The 24,893-nt window shown below is 31.7% G+C and overlaps 2 protein-coding genes, 1 long non-coding RNA gene and 1 other non-coding gene across 5 annotated transcripts; all 4 read left to right on the forward strand.

Annotated features, from left to right (window-relative positions):
- Positions 1-3,470: 3,470 nt before the first annotated feature.
- On the forward strand, positions 3,471-3,785 carry LOC102664144 (uncharacterized). The gene has a single exon (XM_006595203.1). It carries the CDS (start codon positions 3,471-3,473, stop codon positions 3,783-3,785), a length of 315 nt encoding a protein of 104 aa, XP_006595266.1.
- Positions 3,786-12,534: 8,749 nt separating this feature from the next.
- On the forward strand, positions 12,535-19,624 carry LOC100819153 (protein LAZ1 homolog 1). Of its 2 annotated transcripts, none has more exons than XM_006593699.4 (9): positions 12,535-12,783; positions 13,508-13,674; positions 13,801-13,857; positions 14,751-14,859; positions 15,159-15,343; positions 15,451-15,539; positions 15,844-16,099; positions 18,690-18,941; positions 19,034-19,624. In XM_006593699.4, the coding sequence occupies exons 2-9, from the start codon at positions 13,534-13,536 to the stop codon at positions 19,322-19,324; spliced, it is 1,380 nt and encodes a 459-aa protein (XP_006593762.1). In that variant the 5' UTR covers positions 12,535-12,783; positions 13,508-13,533; the 3' UTR covers positions 19,325-19,624. The 2 variants fall into 2 exon arrangements, with proteins under 2 accessions (XP_006593762.1, XP_006593761.1); XM_006593698.4 differs by having other exon boundaries at positions 12,572-12,783; positions 13,087-13,674.
- On the forward strand, positions 16,106-17,175 carry LOC121173247 (uncharacterized). Its single transcript, XR_005887717.1, has 2 exons — positions 16,106-16,726; positions 16,823-17,175. It is a non-coding gene; the product is annotated as an uncharacterized lncRNA (long non-coding RNA).
- A 2,978-nt stretch (positions 19,625-22,602) lies between the features above and the next one.
- On the forward strand, positions 22,603-22,690 carry LOC112998950 (small nucleolar RNA Z221/R21b). The gene has a single exon (XR_003264129.1). It is a non-coding gene; the product is annotated as a small nucleolar RNA Z221/R21b (small nucleolar RNA).
- The last annotated feature ends 2,203 nt before the right edge of the window (positions 22,691-24,893 follow it).

Below are 24,893 nucleotides of genomic sequence, written 5' to 3' on the forward strand. Positions count from 1 at the left end.
GATCTATCAAGAGGTGAATCCAGAGAAATTTTTAGCATTGAGTACTTTCTCCTGATTCATATTCTCAATTTTTTTTTACTTGTTGAAGATATCTCTATTTGTCAAACTAATATTTTTTGTTTTTGAAATTATTTGTTGGATTTGATATAGGGTTTTCAAGAGCATCAATCTGAAAATGAATGACAATGAGAATACTCAATGCTTGAACATTGGATGCGAGTTAATCCTTAGCCCCTAATATATAATTATGATGTTGATTCTGCATATTTTAATTGAATTAGTTGATTGATATAATATGTGATTTACCTAATTATTTATTGCATCTCCCCTCTCTGATATAATTCTTGTGCATAATGAAAATTATGTGCAAAGATGGCTCCTTCCTGGATTATGACCCACAACTCCCACAAACCCTAATAAATGCTTCCAAAAGTGATGAGAACCTAGGCCTTGTTTGTGTTTTGGCAAACTATGCTAACATGCACCACTTTCCTCATAATTAAAATAACAGTAAGAGTAAATTATTATATTTCTATAAGCTTTATTTTCATATTTTCAGCTGATAAAAAGATAAACATTCAGTCTTACTCATATTTTCAATACTAGAAAAGTGGTCCATGTTAACATAGTATGCCTAAACACGAACAAGGCCTGGGTCCTCATCATTTATGGAGGCATGTATTGGGTATGACCCAAAACACATAAAAGAATGGGCAACTCTGCAAACAATTGTGCCAGGTTCTTCCTTCGGATTGCCACTGCGTGTGTGATATTAACAACATATATATGTAACTGATGTTTAATATGTGCAGGATCGATACACATTCATAAATCCAAGGTTTCGATCTGCTTCAGTTCCATTTTACAAGAGTTAGGAGAGTAGAAAGCATTTAATTCAAGGAGATTGGGTACACTGTTGGTGGTGCCGTGAGGAAGGGTATGTTGCAAATGTGGGTCGGAAACCAGGAAGAGGTGATCACTGTGGTTGTGTAGCGCCACCATCAGTCTCTCTTGTTAGACACTAATTAAAGATCCCACAACTCAGTTTCTAGTTTTATCTATGTGATTTAATTTTTATAATTATATTTAACTCTCTTTGCTCATGACATGACTTATATGGTAATATATATGTTGTATTACATTATATGAAAAAAATTATTTCAATGATCCGTTGGTTTATCAAGGGTTTTAGGAAAGGTCATGCGGCTAATGTTGTACCAATGTGGTTCTATGCTTAAATAATACCTTAAATAATACATACAATAAGAATGTTTGCAATGGTTTTTTCTTGTAATAAAAGAGATTGTTTAATGGACACCATACAATTTTCAAATATCCATTTTTGATATTATTTTATGAAAAGATTACACTACTAGAAAATGTAGATTTAACATCGTTAAGTTAACATCGGTTTGTAATAAAATCGATGTTAACAAAAACACGGTGGTAAAATGGTAAATAACGTGACTTTTTTAACATCAGTTTTTCAAAAAACCGATGTTAACAAGAGCACAGTGGCAATTTTCAAAAATAAATTGAGTTAATTCACATTGGTTTTGAAAAAACTGATGTTAACTAGTTGATGTTAACATCGGTGTTTTTTAAAAACCCGATGTTAACATTAATTCATTAACATCGGTTTTTGTTAAAAAACCAATGTTGTATTATTCATAAATTAAAACCCCAAACCCTTCCCCCCCGCATGCTCAATCTCGCAAACCCTTTCTCCCTCACTAGCATTTTGCGACACCGTCATTGCCATCTCTTCGTCACCCCAGTCATCTCGTGTCACCATCACCATCGCTGAACCCGCAACTGCTCCACGAGTTGCGGTTCTTCACTGCTGCCGTGAGATTGAGGTATGTGGTTGCTTCTTTTTTCATTTTGAGCATTCTTTATACTTCTGAAAGAAAGGTGACCTTTCCATGTTAGAGATAGGAAGTTGACCTTTCCATTCCCAACCATAGATAAGCTGATAGGAATGCACAACAAGGAGAAGTAGCTATGAATGAGCATGTGGATTGTGTTAATTAATTAGTGTGAGCTACATATTATATTTATCATTTATATTAGTTATTTACATTTATGGGCTCAATAAAAGTGATCTAATTTGGTGAGCCTATTCGACTATCATGATCAGAAATTGATATGGGTTTGATAAGCGGAAACTAGTTTGGCCTGTTAAAGAATAATGAGAACTTTAGCAGATTAAAACCTAAAGCAAGGTTGTGGTCCCCAAGACACTAAATCAGAAATTGTATTCTCTTCTCCCTATCTGGCGAGAAACCTAAGGTCCCAAAAGGGAAACGGTGATTTGGTTGAGGAAGAACACAAAACCAATAGTTCCTTAGATTTATCAATTCCGCTGCTTATCATGGATCTAGGTATTTTTCACAACCCCTCTTGATAATCTAACATAATGTGTTTCTAGTGGTTATCGATATTTTATGAAGATCCCTAAAATGACAAACAAGTGATATCAGAGCCACCATTATTATTAGATTATTTAAAGTTATTTGGTTTGTGTTATACCTATATTATTTTGTTACACAAACCCTAATTTTATTTTGGGATTTTATCTTTGCAATTATAATTATGATTGTAAGTTTGGAAATTTTTTTCTTTTCGATCACGATATAATAATCATCATATGCGCGTTCATGTTTTGTGTTTGGATTCCATGAGAAAAACTTTTTTTTCTCGCTCCATAATAGTCATCCATTTTTTGTTTGTCGTTCACGTGTTTGTTTTTTTATGGCTGCTGGTTTTGTTTCCTTATGCATGCCATGAATCCATGCCATACATGCCATGACATGATATACATGTGATACATAATCTTTGGCTTTATTATATCATCATAAAAAACCCCTGTTGTGTATCGTTAAATGCAATTTGGCTTTTGCATTTTATTTTTGTTTTCCTTGTTTTTATTTGTGAATTATGTGTGTCAATTGGTGTTTCCCATTATATTTTGGTGTAAATTCAGAAATTACAAACCCTCAAAATTATTCATTTTTTATGTCTGGTAATTTTGATTGAGATGATTGAAACAATATATTGTCAAAGCAATCTCTATTGCGTAAATTAATTTAATTAAAATTGCATAGATATTAGTATAAAATTATTTATGTGAATTGTGCTCGGCCCAAAGGAAGACACAATTTGGCCAAATAATTTTGTACTTGTGATGATAAATGTGTGACAATTATAAGGTATTTTCATGTGAATTATAGTCGGTCCAAAGAAAGACTATGATTTGACAGAATTTATTGTCAATATTTGATAATTGCGTTGAGAGTACCAATTGCAAATTAATTTTTCTGTCCAAAGACTATGAATTAATGTTTTGCTGGGTATCTTGTGATGGGTTTGTTATGTAAACTATTTTGCACATGTCCTGTTATATATATATTGGCTTATTTGTGAGCATGTAATTATTGGCTTATTTGTGAGCATGTAATTATTTTATCATGGATACAATTTCTGTTGCTAGTGCTACAAATGTATCTGCTCAAGTGAACAATATCCCTATGCTGAATGAGACAAATTTTAAGGTCTGGAAGGAAGCCGTAGAAATTGTTCTTGGCTGTATGGATTTTGATTTGGCACTGAGAACAGAACGATCCACTTCCACTCCGGAAGCCTCCAATGAGGTAAAAATTGAGAAATGGGATCGTTTCAATCGAATGTGCAGTATGATCATGAAGCACTCTATTCCAGAAGCGTTTCGAGGCTTTAATTCTGAGGATGAAAATGCAAAGAAATTTATTGATGAAATTGAATAGTACTTTGCCAAAAATAAGAAGGCGGAGACGAGTAACCTTTTGGCTAAACTCATCTCCATGAAGTATAAGGGCAAAAGTAATATAAGGGAGTACATAATGAAAATGTCTAACTTGGCATCTAAACTGAAAGCACTTAAGTTAGAGCTTGGTGAATAACTGCTCGTGCATCTAGTTTTGATCTAACTTCCTGCACACTTTGGGCAATTCAAAGTGAGTTATAACACTCAGAAGGACAAATGATCCTTTAATGAGCTTATATCTCACTGTGTGCAAGAGGAAGAGAGGCTACAGAGAGACAGATCTGAAAGTGCTCATTTAAGCTCCACCTATCAGAATAAGAAAAGAAAGAAAACTAAGGGTACTGCTGAAGGGTCTTCTCAACAAAAGAAACCAAAGAAGGATGAGGAATTTACCTGCTACTTATGCAAGAAGTATGGACACATGAAGAAAGAGTGTCCCAAGTACAATATAGGTGTCATTGGTCCATTGGAGTTTTGTGACGAGCTATACATATAGTTGTCTTATTTCCTATATTTTTAGACTTGAAATCTATAAATCAGAACACACTAGAAACCATTTCAAGTGATCAAGGAGGTCATTTTTCACCTAGTGTAAATAGGACGTAGCTTTAATTGAGTAGAAATAACTGTGTGTATATCTCCTAGTGTACCTTCCATTTTAACAACATTTTGAGTTCCCTTGTCAAGATCTAGCATTACCCCACTTCCATTTCCCTCTTTAAACAATTCTAATAAAAAAGGGATTACACCTGATCTTTATACTCTAAGCATCCTCATAAATTGTTTCTGCCATCTAGCTCACATCACTTTTTCTTTTTCTGTACTGACCAACATTCTCAAGAAGGGTTATCACCTAGATGCAATAACCCTCACCACACTATTTTTGTGGGAAGATTAAAAAAGCACTGCACTTTCATGATGAGGTGGTACCTCAAGGGTTCCAGTTGAACCCCATTGGGACATTGATCAATGTATGTTTTGTGTAGAGCAGGAGGGACAAAGACGACCACCTTTCCATATAGAGCATAAATAATTATTTCAAACAACATTAGTCACTCAATCTTTCTCTTCCATTTTTGTATTCAACAGTTCTTTGAAAGGACTTGACGATATTCCATAAAGTAAATCCAAGGCTGGTGCTTGGTGGATTGTTGTTGAAGTAAGTGATTTAAACAATGCTTCTACTTACATTTTAGTATTGTGTAGAATAATTTGTATTTAACATTGAATATCTAAATTTCATAATGTTTTTAGTGTAATAGACAAAAAGGAAGCACTGAGTGTGGGTATTATGTCATGCACAGGATGTCAACTATAATCTTAGGAAGTTTCAAGAATAATTGGAAAACGGTAATTGTTTAATTCAAACAAATTTCATTTTCTTATGATTGATATTATATTATTAACTTATGTTTTATTATATCATGTAATATTTCAATGATGCTAGACCATTGGAACCAAAGAGATTGAAGGCGCTTCGCATCCAGTGGCAAAGTATTATTTGAAAGCTAAAAATGAAACTTAGACTGTTTAGGATATTTTGTAATTGTAGTTTACTTAGTTTACATTTTTTTTCAATTCATGTCTCCTTAACATTAAATATTCTTTTAATTCATAGTAATTAATAAATTTGTCATCAAATTTTTGTTAAAAATTGTTTCAAAACAGAATCAAAATTATATGCTGAGTGGTTTGCTTTTAAACCTTGCAGGTTAATTTTGGGGTTATTGAAAAAACATACAGCATATAAAAAAATCCTAAAAAACAACATCGGTTTTTTAAAAAAACCGATGCTAACATACACTAACAACATCGGCTTTTAAGAAAATCGATGTTAACGTATAATAACAACATCGGTTTTTAAAAAAACCGATGTTAACTTCCGACGTTGATATGAACATATATAACTTTTTTTTATAATTCTTATTGTATAACATCGGTTATTTAGATAACCGATATTGTAATTTTACCTTAACATCGGTTTTCAAAAACCGATGTGAAAACCGATGTTAATGATAATACTTTCAACATCGATTAATAACCGATGTTGAAAGTCCTAAATAATTGATGTTAAAAGCTTATTTTCTAGTAATGTTAGTTGTCTATATTGATCTTTATCCACATAACCAGGGCATATATTAGCTGAAGTGTAACATAACATATGCCTCTGGTGTTCGTTTTTCAATTACAATTAGAATTTCACCTCAATAACACACATAATATAGGTTAGTATAAAAAGTTGAAAGTGGATTACGGATTCAAAAATCAAACTTTGGTTAGAGAATGGATAACACTAAAAGCACATATGGTTTCTCCCATGATTTTCTGCTCTATTGCCGGTTGACAACTTTGTTTATTGATAATATAAATTCTTAAAAGAAATCTATAATAAAGCTACGATATCAACATGTGTACTTCTTTCAATTCTCAATTATTTTATTTGTCACATAAATCTTGTTGTGACTCCCTTAAATATATCCTTTAAGGTTCAAAAAATTGTGAACCATACTATACCAATGAAGTTTTTTGTTTGAATTCTTTTCTCTGTAGATAAAAGGTCTATAACAATATAATGAAAAGTAGAAATGCAGACAAATTAAATAGAAATGCACTAAAAGACAACCTACATATATTTTCAATAAAAAATTAAGTATTGATAATTATTTTTCCTATGTTCTCTAAAAAAGGTATAAAATAATTTGTTTAATAAAGCAAGAAAATATATTTAAATTGGTTAAATAAAAGCACATGGAGTGCCAAAGTGTAGCCTAACAAACAATGCGATGAATTAATAAAAAATAGTTACTTGTGTTAGGAATTTTATAATTCCTAATTAATTAATTAATGTATGCAACATATTATATTATAACATTTAAATTAGTTATTTACATTTTTTAATGGTCTCAATATATGTGAACTAATCTGGTGAGCCTATTAAACTACTAACAAAAAATTATGAACTTGATGAGCGGAAATCAGTTTGGCTCATTTGGGGATAATGAGAATTTTAATAGGTTTAAAACCTGAGGCATGTTTATGGTCCCCAATACATCAAATCATAAAATCTTCGCGTAATTACCCACGGAAACGTTACGGAAGCGCCTCGGCTTGGATTTTCTTCACGGAAACAATTTTCCTTAGCAATTTCAGGTGAATACGAAGTGCCAAGAAGGCTGAACCGTTTTCTTCTCCACTCCTCCCCCTATTTATAGCAAAATAGGGGAGGAGCTTGTCACCCAGCTCGCCCAGGCGAGCCAGGTTGCTTCCTCCAAAAGCAACCGCCTTCTGGAGGAAGAATCTGGAAGGCCCAAGTGGGCCTGGTTGCTATTTGCACCCTTTTTTTACTACATACACCCCCCTTTTACTTTTTTTGGTGATTCTTTTTCCGTAACGTTATGAAACTTTACGAATTTCATAACGATACTTATTTTCTTTCCGTAAGGTTATGGAACCTTACGGATCATGTAATTACTCTTTTTTAGCTTTCGAAAAAGTTACAGAAACTCACGGATTGCGTAACAATACTTCCTTTTGATTTCCGTCACGTTACGGAATTTCACGGATTGCGTAATAATGCTTCCTTTTGATTTCCGGAACGTCTCGGGACATCACATATTGTGCAACAAAGGGTGTCAAGTATTTTGAAGCGGTCAATTAAAGGTTGCATGCCATCAAGCAATAGTCCCCGGACGAAATTAGGGTATGACACTATATAAGTGAAGGAAAGACTCACAAAACTAAGCCTTAAGGTTTTTGGGTTAAAGTGCGGTGTCAAGTTCACTTATGTGGTTGCTTATGCATTGGTATAAATCTCCCCAGTGTTTACCCCCCTCAGATTTCACAACAATTGGTATCAAAGCCAATGGCTTGACTTAGTGACCAGATCAGGCGAGTAAGATGGCGGTGGTGGATCCTAGGCCTAAGGATCCTTTGTATCGAAAGTCTTCCTAGAGGTGGGTCTAGGCGATGTGTCTCGTGGGTGGAGCGATGATGGAAGTATCTAGAGCATGCAGACTCTAATGACCACCATGGAAATACTCATGGGTGAAAATGACTTCCGCTTGAGGGGGAGGCTACCATGTGGATAAGTATCACACATGAGGGGGAGATTATTGGAGTACAAGTGTGAGGTGAAGTCCCACATCGTGTAGGAATAAGAATGTTAAGCACCATATAAGTGAAGGAAAGACATATAAACCTGAGCCTTAAGGTTTTGGGTTAAAGTGTGGTGTCAAGTTTACTTATGTGGTTGCTTATGACTCATTGGTATAATCTCCTTGGTGTTTAGCCCGCTCAGATTGCACAACAATTGGTATCAAAGTCGATGGTTCGACTTGGTGACCGACTCAGACGAGTAAGATGGTGGTGGTGGATCCTAGACTTGGGGATCCCTTGTATCGAAAGTCTTCCTAGTGGTGGGTCTAAGCGGCATGTCCCATAGGTGGAGCGGTGGAGCAAGCATCTAGAGCATGTGGGCTCTAATGACCACCATGGAAATACTCATGGATGAAAATGACTTTTTCTCAATCGTAACTCGCACTTGAAGGAAAGTTGTTGGAGTACAAGTGTGAAGCGAAGTCCCACATCGTGTAGGAATGGAAAAGCTGAATGCCATATAAGTGAAGGAAACACCCAAAAACCTAAGCCTTAAGATTTTGGGTTAAAGTGTGGTGTCAGGTTTACTTATGTGGTTGCTCAAGGTTCTTTGGTGTAAAATCTCTCCAGTGTTTAACCCCCTTGGATTGCACAACAACCTTTGTTATGAAAGTGAACTTCAAGGACTCTAAGAATCCCTACCAATTCGAAAAACCTTTATGCTTTTCTTTTGATAGTTTCAAATCAATGAAAATCTTTTTTTATGTTCAAAATTTGGATGCGAAAAAAGGAAGAATTTGAAATTTCTAGTTATATAGAGGAAAAGGCAAATGAAAGTTCGAAAAAAAAGGAGGAAAAAAAAAGGAAAATGAGGAAAGAAAACGTATAGAAATAGCAGAAGCCTAAGATAGCATTATATTTGCTCAAGTAATAAGAGGTATTTTATTAATAACCCAATCAATTCTTAGAAAATATATTCTATTACCTTCGTTGATAATAACTAAAAATATTGCTCGTATACTATTTTTTCAATTTCCTGAATGGTCGGAAGATTATAGGGATTGGAAGAGAGAAATGTATATTAAATGCACATATAATGGTGTTCAATTATCCGAAAGAGAATTTCCAAAAAAAATGGCTAACAAATGGTATTTGGATAAAGATATTATTTCCTTTTCGTCTCAAACCTTGGCACAAATCTAAGCTACGATCCAATGAAAATAAAAAGGATCTAAGGAAAAAAAAAAAGAACTTTTGTTTTCTAACAATTTGGGGGATGGAAGTCGACTTGCCCATTTCTAGTTCTCCCCCAAAAAATAGATTTTCATCATTTTTTAACCCCATTTTTAAAGAACTAACAAAAAATGAAATAATTTCAATTTTTCACTTTTCGAGTTCTAAAAGTTTTAAGTGAAAAATTGAAATTGTTTCTAACTATCTTAATAGAAAAAGCAAAAAGAATTAGCAAAAGTATTATCGAAAGTATTCTTAAAAGTATTCTCAAAAGTATTCTAAGCCTAACGAAAATAAAATAATTTTTCAAATTGTTACTTATTAAATTTAAATTCAAAAAGATAGATGAATTGAGCAAAAGAAAAAAAGATTCAACAATTTATAAGAATAATCCAATGATTTCTAAAACAACCATTTCAATTCAATCGATAAATTCAGTAAATTGTTCATTGAAAAAAATAAATAAAGGATCTTAATGCTAAAAGAAAAACAGCTATAAAAAAATTGAAAAAATTAAAAAGGGCTTGTAATTTCAAAAACAAATATTCATTCAAACAAAACAACTTATGATAGTAAAAGGGTAGAATTCAAAAAAAAATTTGCAAACTTGCAATCTCCCAATCAAGTCATCCAAAGATTCTCCTTCCTTCATGGTGAAGCTCTCGTAGTGTTTGGTTAGAGTTGTGACTTTTCTAAGTCTGACATCTTATGTGCCTTTAAAGTTTATGCTTAATGAGTTCCTAATCTCTTTGGATTTTTTTAGCCTATAGATCTTATTGTACTCATTTTTGGATAGAGCACATGTCAGAGTGTATCTAGCTTTTGCATTTAGCTCCATAACGACAGATCAACATCTGTTCATTTTGCTTCTGGTATGCAAATAAGTATATCTCCATTAGTGATGATCACCTTTTTTGTTATAGAATATAATTTTATGTCTTATTCTATTACAATTTTTTTTTTTTGCAATATGAAAAAGATTTATTTGCGTTTATGCAGAAACTAGAAACAATTTTTAAATTTTTTCTAAGCATTATCTAACAATTTAATAAAGTCTAGCAAGTGCTGGATTGTAATAAAAAATGAGTTTTTCTTTTTCGGAAAAAATGAGTTCTTATAAAAAAAATAAATGAGTTTAATTTTTATGTAGGCATGGTTTTAAAAAAGTATAATAATTATAAAAATTAATACATTTGCCGTAGATTATGATATGGAATTAATTCAGAAAAAATTATAATATGGAATTAGATGATAGGATAAAATATTTAAACAATAAAGATGATAGCATAAGAAAATCTTTTACAGTGTTAGTGTATTTTAATTAATTTAAAAAATATTATTTTTGACATATTATTATTTATATGTTGTTTACTTTCCTTATACGAATTAGACTACACTTGGTGCGTGTTGAGTAGGCAGCCTCCAAGCCTATTGGTGCGTTGCTGAAGCATTTTGGTGTTGGAAAAATATGATATTAACTTAGTTTAATTCTAAAATTTATTTTCCTATTTCATCACTTTATTTTTTAATGAATCATGATCTTTGAGATAAGAAATATATTCTTTTATCACTATATCAAAGTGTTCATTTAAATATATGTTACAAAATATAGTATTAATGTAAGTTTTAAGAAAAATAATTCAAAATTTAATTTTTTTAATTTATTATATTTTTATAATATAATATATTATCTCTTAAAATGTAATATATAAGATTTAATTTTATGATAAAAGAGTATACCTTTTACTCCAAAAGACAATTCTAGTCTTCCCTTAAAGGATCCATTTAGTGAAATAAGAAAATAAGGGGACAAATTTTATAATTAACCCTATTAACTTATACTTGGGTTTAGGGGAGGTGGTTCCATTTCAAATAGCTTTGTTTGCAGGGTATAATTCCTTGTTACCAAGTATTTATTGGCGTGTATGTTGTGATTAATGCTATGTAAGTATGTAACCAGGACATAAGCTTGTATAACTTTCTTAAGGTACTTCTGGTACCAGTTTATAAAATTTGTTTGCTTATCAAGAAAAAGAATTAGAGTACACAAGCTATGATTATTTTAGCTTAATTAGATTAATTTTCGTGAATGATACACGTGATTCAAACAAAAAAAGTATACAATTTGAAAAGGTGAGTTTCTTTTTTTTTTTTTTTTTCATTCTCTCAATTACTTAATTAGTTATATTTTTTTCTCTTTTTTATTTTTTTATCGGTAAAAATTAAACACAATATCAAAAATATACGTTTACAAATTCTCTTCAACTAAATTAGATCTCCTTAATCTTTCTTCTTTCTTATCACTTTTGAGTGTCGATTACGCTCACTATCACCGAAACTATGAAATTTTTATTTCACTTTCATTAACTCAATTTTTATCTTAATTTGATTATAAATTATAAAACAAATTATCAATAAAATTAATTTTTTTATCAACACAACGTGTTAAATTTATTATAATTTAATATTATCTATATCTTTTTATTTATTTAAAATGTATTAAAATAATAATAAAATCTTTAAAATTACAAAATTAAAATTTCTTCTAATTCAATACAATTCACACAATTTATTTTCTTTTATTTTAAATTATAATAAACAAAGAATTAAAAAATTAGAAATATTCTTATCTTTTGAATGGTTTTTTAATTTAAATATATGGTCTCTTATTCTTTTTAATTTTTAAAAATATTAATAAAACATAAAAGTTACCCATATAAGTTAAAGTTCTAATCATTTAAAGAGATTAATAGATATATATTATTGCCAATTTTTTTTATCCAGTCAATCAACTATAAATTATATTTGATTTTATTTTTGATATAATAATATTAATTATTGTTATAAAAATTAACAAATTTATCATGGATTATGTGCTCCAAAAAAATAATAAAAAAAATATCTATAACCTTTTGTGATGGGGTAATCTTTTGTGTAGCCACATGTATTTTCTCCTAGAACAAATAATATAGTTGCATTTAGGACTCAGTTTTAAGACATCATGCGGTTAAGTTAGAATAATTTTTCTTTTAATAAAAGTTAAAATAATTTTACGTTAATTTATCTATTCTGTCGGCTCATTTCTATAAGAAAAAAAATTAAATTTTTTGTTTTTAGATATAAATAAAATTTAACTATTTTGTCTCATTAAGATTATGTCCAAAATATCATTTATTTTTACTTAATATCAAATTACAAACAAATGATTGTTTAGAAAAAATGATTTTTTAATTAGAAATAATATAATTTAATGAAGTAAATTAATTTTTTGATAAATGTAAATAAGTGTGAAGTAAGTTGTTTTTTAAGGGACGTACTTAATGGTTGTGAATAGATAATAATGGATATGCTTATTATTGTTTTTAAAATTTAAAGGACCGGAAACTTCCTAGTTTTAATCAATTTAATCCATAAAATATTTTATCGAGATTTCGTACCTTAGCCCAAGTTCCATCCAAATAATTATTTTTTATTTTATTTTCTTGAGTTCAGCGATTTTCGTTTTTCCAAATTCCAACAGCGAAGGCAAACTCCGTTCTGTTCTGGTAAAAACTAAAAAACACCCATCACCATTTTCCCCGTACACTCTTCTCAATTTTCTTTCGATGGTTTCTGCGTGGCGTCGTTGTCTTTCTTTTGTTTCCAAATCAGTGAGTACTTTGTTTCCTCACCCTAGGGTTTTCGCCTTTCGCTTTTTCTCTTTTTGTTATTATTAAATAATTAATATCATTATTTAATATACCTTATCGGTGATAAGTGTGTATTTTTTAAACTAAAAGTCGTAAAATTGAAGGTTTTATGTTTCTGATAGTTTAGTTTACCTCTGTTAAAGATTATAATTGTGTACACTTAGTAATTGAGCTGCTAGTAGTTGGCTTGAAGCACATGGTAGAGATTTTTGTTTTTTGTTTTAATTTTTGTTAATCATTAATTTAATATGACTGCCAATGCAGGATTCTTGTGCTATCTTGTTCTGGATTTTCCATTTGAGTAAAAAGCAAGAACTGTTTTCAATTGTTGGTGCAGTGTGTTGTTAGTTCTGCATTTGCCTGTTAAATTTGAGGAATCGGTGTTATACCAAGACAGAAAGAGGGAAACTTAGATAAAAATAAGAGCTTTCTGGGGAGCATAGACACTTCACATACATGTTTCCATAAGAGAAATCTCATCAATTCTATGTAAAAACGTCAGAGTTTAAGTTATTTGCTTCCAACACGACGTTTAAAAATCACGTCTCTACCACTATATCAACACACTAGTAGTAGTAGTAGCGTATCATAGATGTGATGAATGGGGGCACACCATTTGTGACAACCAATTATTGAATGGGTTTGGTGGGAATTCTGTGTTCTTCCATATTTCTTTTTATTCCAGTTGAGTCTACTAGCAGAGCAGAGAATATGTGGCACCAAAACTTAGGTGTGGATTCCACGGGAACTGTGAGTTTGACTGTCTTCAGTGCAAGTATATTTGTGCTTGTTGCTCTAGTTCTCTCCATGTATTTGGTATTCGAGCATTTAGCTGCCTATAATCAACCTGAGGTGCATCCTTTTTTCCCTTTTAACTGACTTGTTATTTCACCTCGGTGTTTCATTGCCCTTTCCTTAAATAATATTGATTATAGCTAAATCTTTTTTTTTTTTTTTGTTTCAATTATACTCTTACAGGAACAGAAGTTTTTGATTGGTCTCATTTTAATGGTTCCTGTGTATGCATTGGAATCGGTAAGAGACACCAAGTAAATATCTAATACTATCAGTTCTCTTTATATTACTTTTTTTTACTTGGATTTATGACATTTATGCTAATAAATGAACATTCATGTTTTTGTTTTTTGTTTTATTTGTGCGATCTAAATATTTTTATTGCCATTATTTCCAATTTTCCGTTATTTGATATACATAGTTGCTAGCTCATGGGAGTAGGTTGGAAAATACCTTGTAGCACATGTTGCTTAGGTTGTTTACTTTTTCAGCTTCACCTTCAATTTGTCTTTGCTTTTTACATAAAGAACTATTTAGTAGTGGAAAGTGTAAGATTTTATGCATCAGTTTATTTGACCATTAAACTAAAATGCTGTACTTTTAATTTGATCACTTGGATCTTTTGGGTGGCCATGGACTCATGCCATGGATGAGCACAGCCTACTCCAACATCCCAACTCCCTTCAGGCTGGGAGCAAGATAGTATGGCCTTTCACCATAGCGTTTATTCAAGAATTGAAAAATGACCTGTCCCAGAGAGATGCAACTCACTTCCACTCTTCCACCCCTTGTGGATGTTGGGGGACTTGGTTATTTTTAGGAAGTTTTATCATCAAAGAATGATCTTGGTATCTAATAATTGATTGGTAGATACTTAAATGAACAGCTGCTTTCTTTTTATTCATAATATACTCCCAAATCCCTTTCTCGTACCTGTAATACAAATTTCAGAAAATATTGGCTTATTTTCACACAAGGACCGTCAGCAGTGAGTTACAACAAGCATTAATACTAGCATTTTCAGCTATCTGTACATAATTGATAATCTAGTTCTTAGTCTTTTTATTTTTTGTTTCTTTTTTTAAATAGAATGTAATAATGCATTTGTAGGTTCTGATGTTTGTATGGTGCAGTTTTTGTCAGTATTGAATTCTGATGCAGCATTTAACAGCGAAATTATCCGGGAATGCTATGAAGCTTTTGCATTATACTGCTTTGAGAGATATTTGATAGCTTGCTTAGGTATGTCAAATGGATTGTATGCCCATATGATTTTCATTAACTGTACTGATTGTTTGTGTGTATGTGTGTGTGCATTCCAAAACTGACAAAAGGTGAGATCTTTTAATAGAGTTTCCTGTTTTCCTCCCTCCCTCGAGTTTCAAGCTTCATAAAAAAAATTTGAAATCTGTGTGACAGACCTGAATGTTATAACTCATGACTACAAGAACAAAATGTGATACATCACTAATTTATTTGTAGGTTTAATTTTGTGATGTTGTAATGCTCTTTATTACAACATTTTATTTTTTTTCATATAGGTGGTGAGGAGAAAACAATTCAATTTATGGAGAACATGAGCCTAACAGAATCCAGCATTCCTCTTCTGAAAGAAGCCTATGCATATGGAGTTGTAGAGCACCCATTTCCCTTAAATATCTTCTTGGAGGATTGGAATCTAGGCCCTGAGTTCTATCAATCTGTGAAAATTGGCATTGTACAATATGTATGTATGATTTAAATTGAGTAATTATACATGTCTCCTCCATCCTCCTACTAGTGGTTTCTATGTGAAGTAAATGTCTCTCTTGTTCACTGAAATCTTCATTCCAGATGATACTGAAGATGATCTGTGCATTACTGGCAATAATTCTTGAATCTTTTGGGGTTTATGGAGAGGGGAAGTTTGAATGGAAATATGGGTAAGATTATGTTGTCATGTGTATTGATCTTGTTTACATGTGTACTATTAGAGATATGAAAATCATTCTTGCATCTCCTCCTATCTGTTTAAGATTTATGGAGAATTGGTTATTGACATGGTATAAAAAAAGTCTCTATGACCAAGTGGTTAGGAGTTGATGCTACCATTGTTATGTCTTCAAAACCAAGGAAAAGATGAGTATTGATAATTATACCTTTTACCCATTTGTGGGGAGGGGGTGCAGGGTTGGGTAGCAGTAAGTTTTTATCCCTTTGTAATCTGATTCACTGTTGTGCTTGCAGGTATCCATACTTGGCACTAGTTCTTAACTTTAGTCAGACATGGGCCCTATATTGCCTTGTACAGTTCTATGCTGTTATTAAAGATAAGTTGAAACCCATCAAACCATTGGCAAAGTTTCTAACTTTTAAGTCAATTGTCTTCCTGACATGGTGGCAAAGTGTGGCTGTTGCATTTCTTTTTTATATGGGAGCTTTTAGGGGGTCATTGGCTCAGGAGTTGAAAACACGTATACAAGACTACATCATCTGTATAGAAGTAAGCTACTTGTGCTGCTTATAATTTATATTATCTTGTCTGACAGCATTCTTAAATTAGTAAATATTTAGAAATTTAGATTTTAAGGTGTACCGACATATTCTATCATTTTTTTTTTAGTCTAACCTTTATTCATCATCTTTTCATTCATTTGTAATGTATGAAAACCATAGGCCTGGCTTACAAGAATGGATATTTGTTTTTCATTGTTTGTAGACATGTCAAGCAGATTGTTGTATATCTGTATTGTATATGGATGCACAAAAACACATTATTATTATTATTATTATTATTATTATTATTATTTTTGTTGTTGTTGTTTCTTCTGCTTAAAGTGTGATATAAGGTGGCTACATGGTCCTGTGCATTGCACCTGTCACACGGGCAACCCTGATATTGGGACACTATACTAAAGCAGGGATTAAAATCCATCTTTCTCTCCAGTTTTTGAGTTTTTCAACCCTTTCATTTACATTTTTGTGCTTTCACCTCCATTTTGGGCATTAGAAGCATTTTAGATTAGAAACATCATCCGTGCAACGCACACTTGATAGCTTACCTCTGTTTCAATCCAAGTCAACCTACCCATGACCCACTGCTCAGAGATGTCATTTCTGGCCAAGCATGGTATTTTCCAGCTCTTGCACTGCTTTCCAGCTTCTTTTCACCACGGATCTCTGTTCTTGTCCTCTCTTTAATCATACCCAGTCTCTGTTCATGCAGGTCTCTGTTAATTTTGTGTTGTGCTGTGTTGCACACACTCGCAGGCCATCTCTGCTCATTTTTCATTTGTGTTATTCACATACCCTCTCTGTTGAGTATAAATATATATGTGTGTGTATAATTAATGCTATCTTCTTCCGTTTTTATTGTGATTTTGTTTTAAATTATGACTTTTGATTAATAATTATGAATGTCTTTGGTTTTAGATAATTCTTTATCTTTGAGCATTCCTGTATAGCAGCCATCCTGATATCCCACTAGAAACAGTTATCCGGAATTGATACAAATGGTAATAATTGAAATAAATGAATGAACTATAAACTGTTAGCATCAATAGTGGATGGCGGCTTATGGCGCTAAGCCAAAAATATATATATGGTGGATGGTGTGGCAGCCTATGGAAGTCATGGCGAACATATATATATATATATATATATATATATATGAGGAGGGATCAACTTTCTCCAAGAGTTACTCCTTATTCTCACCATTTATCTTCTTGAAATCTAATGGTTGTAATAACTAGCTAATCTTAACCATTAGATTTCAAGAAAATCAATGGTTAGGATGAAGAGTAACTCTTTTAAAGTTACCCTTGGAGTAAGTTGATGCCTCCTCTCTCTATATATATACACTAAAAAACAGCATAAGTAACAGGATAAAAATAATAATATTTTTTAAACAAAATTAAAAAGGGAATTAAAAATGTATAAGAAAAATAATATTTTAAAAAACAAAATAATAGATCGAGAGAAGCAAAGAAAAAACATATGATCAAAAAAGGAATTTAAAAAAGAATTAAATAAAGGAGGAAAAGAAATGAGTAGAAGCAGAGAAGAATGGGAAGAAAACAAGCAAGAGAAAATAGAATTTTAAAAAGGAACAGCTAAAGGAAAAAACAGAAAACAGAATTTAACAAACCTTCTGACACAGCCGCCACACACACTCTGAATGTAACATCATATCTGACAGCGCCATAAACACGGTATGGCAAATGGCAAAGAGGTTCCAAAATGCCACACCATGGCAGTGTCATTACCATTTTTTAACAATACTGTTCTGAATAATGAACATATATATATATATATATATATATATATATCATCTGTAATGCGAAATACTAGGAACACGCTCTCTAACACACTTCTCCAAACACACCTTCTCTTATTACTTAAAATTTAGGGGAAATGGCAATTTCGTGGGTCCTAGCACTCCTAATTTTGTAGTTTCAACAAAGTTTTAACCAATAAGAGAGGCTGTGTTTGAAGGAGTGTATTCTTAGGACTCCTCCATCTGTAATTTTATTTGCAAGTGATCACTATAACCAGCTTTTTGTTTTCAATCAATTTTGCATTACTTCTTCAGCAAGCTGTCTTTTCTGGAAGCTGGGAAAACACGTGTGTGAGCATTGATTCATGGTAGGGTAATTAAGCTTTAAAGAATGCGCTGGTTTAGATGTTTTATAGATTTATATCCCAGCCTCCCTGGTCCTGAATGTCTTGGGGATGAGGCGCGTGCATAGATGGAAAACTATTTTCTAGAAGGACTCCAGTAGTACATGAAATGATCATTCATGAACCTCAAATATTAGTTGATTTCTATTTTCTGGAGCTTCTTTTGCGACCAGTAACTGCTTTGCTTTACAACTGAGACAGGCTCATTCTGGTTACTTACTCAAGGCTAGACTAGGCAGTTGTATGTAAAGTAGTATTTTAAGTCAGGTTTCTTCCTTTTAATATGTTAGCTTATATGTTTAAACCATAAATTCTTAGGTTTGTTGTACATGAAACAAGTCTTCAATCATATTGAAGTTCTTGGAAGACTGAGTTTTTTCATTGGTTTCTCTCATCTTAAAATTTGTGAACAGATGGGCGTGGCTGCTGTTGTGCACCTTTACGTCTTCCCGGCAGAACCTTACAAAAAGGGAGAGAGATGTGTCCGTAACGTAGCAGTGATGGACGACTATGCATCACTAGGATCGCCTCTGGACCCTGAGGAGGTTCAAGATAGTCAGCGCTCAACAAGAACGTGGCTGGGAGCACATAATAACGAGAGAGAGAAAAGGCCTATGAAATTTACCCAGAGTGTTTGTGACGTGGTTGTTGGAAGCGGTGAAATTGTGAGATATGAACACTTATCCAGTTCAACCTTTAAATCTTCTCATATCTCTGTCTTACTCACTGGCAGTTATCCGCCTCTTTTATGTTTCAGATTGTTGATGACATGAAGTTTACAGTTTCACATGTGGTAGAACCTGTTGAAAGGGGCATTGCAAAGATAAACAAAACCTTCCATCAGATATCAGAAAATGTGAAACGCCATGAGGAGCAGCGGACACGAAACACCAAGGATGATTGTGATCTTGTTCCCTTGAGATCACGAATGTCAGAATTTTCTGATGTTCATGATATTATGGGTGAAGGAAGTGTCAGTGATAGTGGCATGTCCAGTGGAAAGCGACACCATTTCCAATCCAAAGAAGCAAGCAACCACCAGAAGTAGAAGATAGTGTTTTCCTTAACATTTCAATGTATATAGTCACACATGAATCGATGTGGGTTTTTAAAATACATCGTTATATTTTAGTGAATTTGCTGAAATATAAGTGTATATATAACGTGAGGTAAGGAAAGTATATTGAGACACACATAGAATAATACCCGCATAGGTATATCGAGGAGTATGCATCATGCGTAGTGCTTCTGGAAGTAGATGTTGAAGGATGATTATAGGTTGGGCACTTGTGTTTTGGACAATTCGTGATCTATTTGTTTTAATTGGCCTGATTTTTTTTTCTTAAAATCCATATCTGAATTATCAATGTTGGGACATTCGTTGGTCATCTTAAGCATTTTTGTTTAGGATTTGAAAAAGAGAGAGAGAGAATAGGCTCTAAGAAAGGGGGTATTAAATTTATAAGATATGTGTCAGGCTTAAATAACCTATTATGCCCTGTAAATAGGATGGGTTTTCTTTTTTTGGTTATTTTTGTTTTAGTCCGTATTGTAAAATGTTAAGTAATAATTTTAGTTGATGATGTAATAAAAATGGATACTATATTGACTTGTTACATGGAGTGGAGTGGAGTTTGACAGGTCATTCAAGTGTAAACATTTTGGTAAATTGTGTTTAAATCCTTCATTAACAAGTAATTATTTTTCCAACAATCGTTTGACCATTACCTTGCAGTTCATACTTGGAATCCTGGAAGTGTCACTAGCAACCCACATGTATAAAATACTTGTGTGGATTCATTTTCCTAGAATTAGCCTTTTATAACCATGTTACCTTTAAAGTCTTACACAGTTTAAGAGCTTATGCAACATCACTATCACACCAGGTAAGATAAGTTCACATTCAAAAACATCATACGTATTGATAGTTCACATCAGATGAGATCTTATTCTCCAAAAACTTATCCTCCCTTTATATGTATTGATAGTTCACATTGGAGGAGATCAAATTGTTCAAAAACTTGGGTATCAAAGACCAACGGACATGGGAAAATATTTGGGTGTTCCTTTCCATCACGTAGAGTTTCAAAGCAAAATCACAGGTCCTACTCTATAAGGCGTCTCAACAGTTGAGTAATTGTAAGGTTTTCCAATTGTACATAGCAGGTAGAGTGAGCTTAACTAAATCAGTTATTCAAGCTTTACCGACATATGTGATGCAAGCTACCTCGCTCCCTACTTCGGTTTGTGACAAAATTGATCAACAATGTCGTAATGTTGTTTGTTTGGGATGATATGTCTCAATCTAAGAAGGTCCACTGGAAAAAATGGGAGTCGCTTTGCACCTCAATAAAATCAAGAGGTTTTGGTTTGCAAAAAACAAGTGCCTTGACTTAGGCTCTGTTAATGAAGGTGGGCTGAAATTTGTGTATGAACCGTGACAAATTGTGAGTAAAAGTCATTCAAGCAAAGTACAAATGTGGTGTTGATATTCTTCCCACTATTGAGGATAGAAGGCCCAGAACCAATCTTTGGTGTGGAATTGTTAAAAATTGGGAGAATCTAATGCCAAATTTAATTTGGAGAGTTGGCAATGGAAGGAAAATTTGCTTTTGGGAAGACATTTGGGTTCCTAGGTGTGGCAAACATAACAATATCGGAAAAGTCAAACCAATTTTGGGGAGAATATTCCAATATGTTTTTTCATTAATGCAACACGTGCTTGGGATGTGGAAAGATTTTTTAAAATTTTTCCCGCAAACATTGTTCATAAAATCGAGGTTTTGAAGCCTTCTTGCAGCTCCAATGCAGATGATTACTTGGAGTGGTCATTCTAATGATGGCCAATTCTCCAGTCGAGAGGCCTTGACTTATCTAATGGTCGTAACATGACAAATAACCAAGTTTTTAAACAAATTTAGAACTGGAGTGGTCCAGAGCGCATAAAATATCACTCATGAAAAATGGCCCAAGGTATTTTGTCAAGAAATGAGCCGAGAGTTGACCGACATACGGATACTAATGATAGATGATGTTATGCAATAATCATTTTGAGACCTTGTTACATGCCCTGCATGATTGCAAGTGGACAAAACAGGTTTGGTGTAATTTTAATATGCTTAAAAATTCATATTTTTTCCAAAATTCAGGTTTGGCTAAGTAGAAACTTGTGAAACACCATATGCATTGATAGTTCACATTGGAATGTTGTTTTCGGGGCTGTTTTAGACAAAATTTGGTGGAGGAGGAATGAGATGGTTATTTGTTTAAACCATTGACTGCTCATGATTCCTTTTCAAAGCATGGTTATAATAAATGAAATTCCAATGTATAATAACACATGATTCCTTTTCAAAGCATGGTTTATCTTTAACTTATGATTCTTGCTTTTTCAGTGTTATTATACTTTCTTTTGGAAGATGTAAATTCCATTCATGATTATTGATCCATTAATATTGATCCATTGGTGTCTTAGGCTCTTTCCCAAGACAATTCAGCAAAAAAAAATAAAAATGGATGAGACCTAGTATTGCCATCAAAGTATCAAACAATTGCCTTAATAAAATCTAGTTTTTACTTACTATGCTCCTGACTAAATAAAAAAAAAGCTATTTCTTTTATTATTGAAAATAAAGAATAAAAATTAAACTTAATTATATAATTGGTCTCTTAATTATAATTCAAAGTTTAATTTGATCCCTCAATTATTAAAAAAGTTTAATTAGGTTTTCTAATTGTTTAAAAATACTATAATTGTACCCTTTTCGTTAATTATGTTAGTTTGATGGATAAAAGTTATGACATGGGTGTAAAATGTCTATTTACATCCATTACATCTATAAATCATTTTTATATCGGTTGCATTCACAATTGATTTAAGAATTTTTATTTTTCTAAATCTAACTAACATAGTAGATGAAAAAGAATTATAATATTTTTAAATAATTAAAAACCTAATTGAACTTTTTAATAATTAAAATATTATTTTTAATTATAATTAAGAGATTTGGGCCCGTGTAGTTATTTAGATGGACTCACGAGGTTTGGGCCCGTGTAGTTGACGATTATGGATGGACATGGCCATTTCGGATAGGTACTATTGTTAATAAGAAAACCTAACAGGGGTAAATCTGTCAAACAGCAAATGGGCTTTCAAATAGCGAATTAGGGTTTCTCCGTTTCCTATTATATAAGCGACCCTGTAACTCTGCCTCTTCCATCGTCTTTCACACAGACTTATCGATTTCTCAATCTCTCGTTTTAATTCCATTTGTGTTTTTGCTTTTGTGATATTTTGGTGTCTTTGAATGAATCTTTGAATTTCATGGGCTATGATGAGATCTAGAGAATGTCATGCACCACTCTGATAATTTAGTGCTGATAATTTTCTCATACCCATATTCAATCTGAGCTCTTTTCCTTTAATCACAAACATGTATTCTTATACTTGATTTTTAATTGGATGCCTTAATTTTTTGTATTTCATTTTGATAATTAATTTGACTGCAAGTGCTATGTGATTGGAAACCAAATTGGATTAGGGAACCATATGATGGGGGTTTCTTAACCCTAACCATGATGCGGACCGTACAGCTTTTATAGCATTTGGGGATAAAATTCTGGTTTCTGATGGTTCCCTGTTCTTTCTTAATGCAATTTTTTCTCTTTTTTCCCCAGATATGGTTTTTTTATAATATAATGTTGCATCACTTTTGTCTACTCTGTTTTTTAATATGTTGGAAAACAAACTTTATGTTTTATATCAAAATCTGGAGTTTATCCGTTAGTTTTTTTAAAAAAAATCGGTAGAAGGATATGTTCTTGTAATTTTAAATCTGTCGATTTTGTTACCGAAATTGCAATTGTTTTTTAAAACTTTGATTTGGATCTCGTTGGGAAATAGGGATTTTTGTTTATATTGACTGTGTTGATGTGACTTGTTGTTTGTGATAGAATTGGTCATATGCTCAAAATTAGGTGGGCTAAAGATTACATTGAATTGGAAGATCTTAATATAATAAAAGATATAATGACTTTTAATGTTGTTAATTTTAATCTTTTTAAGTTCGGATGATGACACTTGTATGGTTGTTGGTGACAATTAAGTTGTAAATCTGTATTCTCTTGATAGGTTGTGTGAATACAATTTTATAACCTAATTGTTATTAATGATGACTCTATAGGTGCTGTTATCTTAGTTTAAGCCAATTAAAATAGATTACATTAGAAGATAAATGTGATTATATTCTAATATTTTCATTCTATGTAATATAATCGTTGAATTTGACCAGATTGTCACAAATTTTGTTAGCCATTTGTGTCAAATTGTGATTGCTGGTTATAGTGTAACTATAAGGTATGGTTTTATGTTCATTAATATGCCACTTTGATGTTGAAATGTATTAATGCCATTGCGTGCATGGTGTACTGAATTGAAATCCCAAGATTCGGGACCAAAATTTTATAGCCAAGATTCTGAATATGTAATTCTTGACAGTAGAGTTATTGGTGTATATTGGACTTGCTTTTTTAAAGGTTTGTTTTGATATTTATTAAATAAGAGTAAATTTTGAATTAATTATTAAATAGGGATAAGTGGTAGGATTCTGTGCTTTTTTTTTTACGACTTTGTTTTTTTAAAATTTTATATGAAGTTGTAAAATTTGTAAAATCTTTTTAAAAAGATTAATTAATTTTACCAAGATATAGTGACATATATTTGGAAATCAAGTACATATGTCTGGAAATTACTTTTGGAAATTACCTTTAGTCAATTTTTTTTGCAATATCTCAAATATTATTCTTTTATTTTATATTTAATCTTGAAATAATTTATCATTTTGAAATTATCCTCTTATTTTTATCCTATTAATAATGATTTTAAACGAATAACTTTAAATTATTTATTATAAATCTAAAATATTTTTTTATTTAAAAATATTTGTTCATTATTAATTTTAATTATAATATTATTATCTACAAAGTCATCATTTCATAAATTATTTTTTATTTTTACATTTATTTTTTACCAGCATATTTCTAAAATTACGAGATATTAATTATCTCATTAAACATTGGTAAAATTTAATTTGTTTATGCATGATAAAAAATCCTGAAACGTAGTAAGCTGTAACAAGTTAATTGAATATTAATAAAACGTTACATTAATTATAAATTTTAATGACAGCTTTTGAGGGGTAACAAATTTAGTAGATAATTTAAGATAATGACAAATAGGTAGTTGAATGTTAATGAAATGTTACATTAATTACAATGGCTTAATAAATAAGAGATATATTTGTTGTATAATATTTGTTGATTTTTAGTCTTTTCATTCTTACAAATACAAAATTGACAAATAGTAATTATTATAATTTGAAAAATTTTATAATGATTGCAATAATTTTTTTTTTTAAACTTAGTAAATTAAATTGAGTTTAAAAGAAAAAATAATACTTATTTTATGTAATTGGACTGACTCTTTTAATGTGTAAAAAATACTTATCATGAGGCAATAATTGATTATCTGTAGCTTTTCAAACTGATTTACAAAGTTGGAATCGATTATCATAATCATGTAATTGATTGTCAATGTTTTAAAATGTTAGATTTCAAAT

The sequence above is a fragment of the Glycine max genome, chromosome 13 (genome assembly GCF_000004515.6).
Source record: "Glycine max cultivar Williams 82 chromosome 13, Glycine_max_v4.0, whole genome shotgun sequence".
NCBI lineage: Eukaryota > Viridiplantae > Streptophyta > Magnoliopsida > Fabales > Fabaceae > Glycine > Glycine max.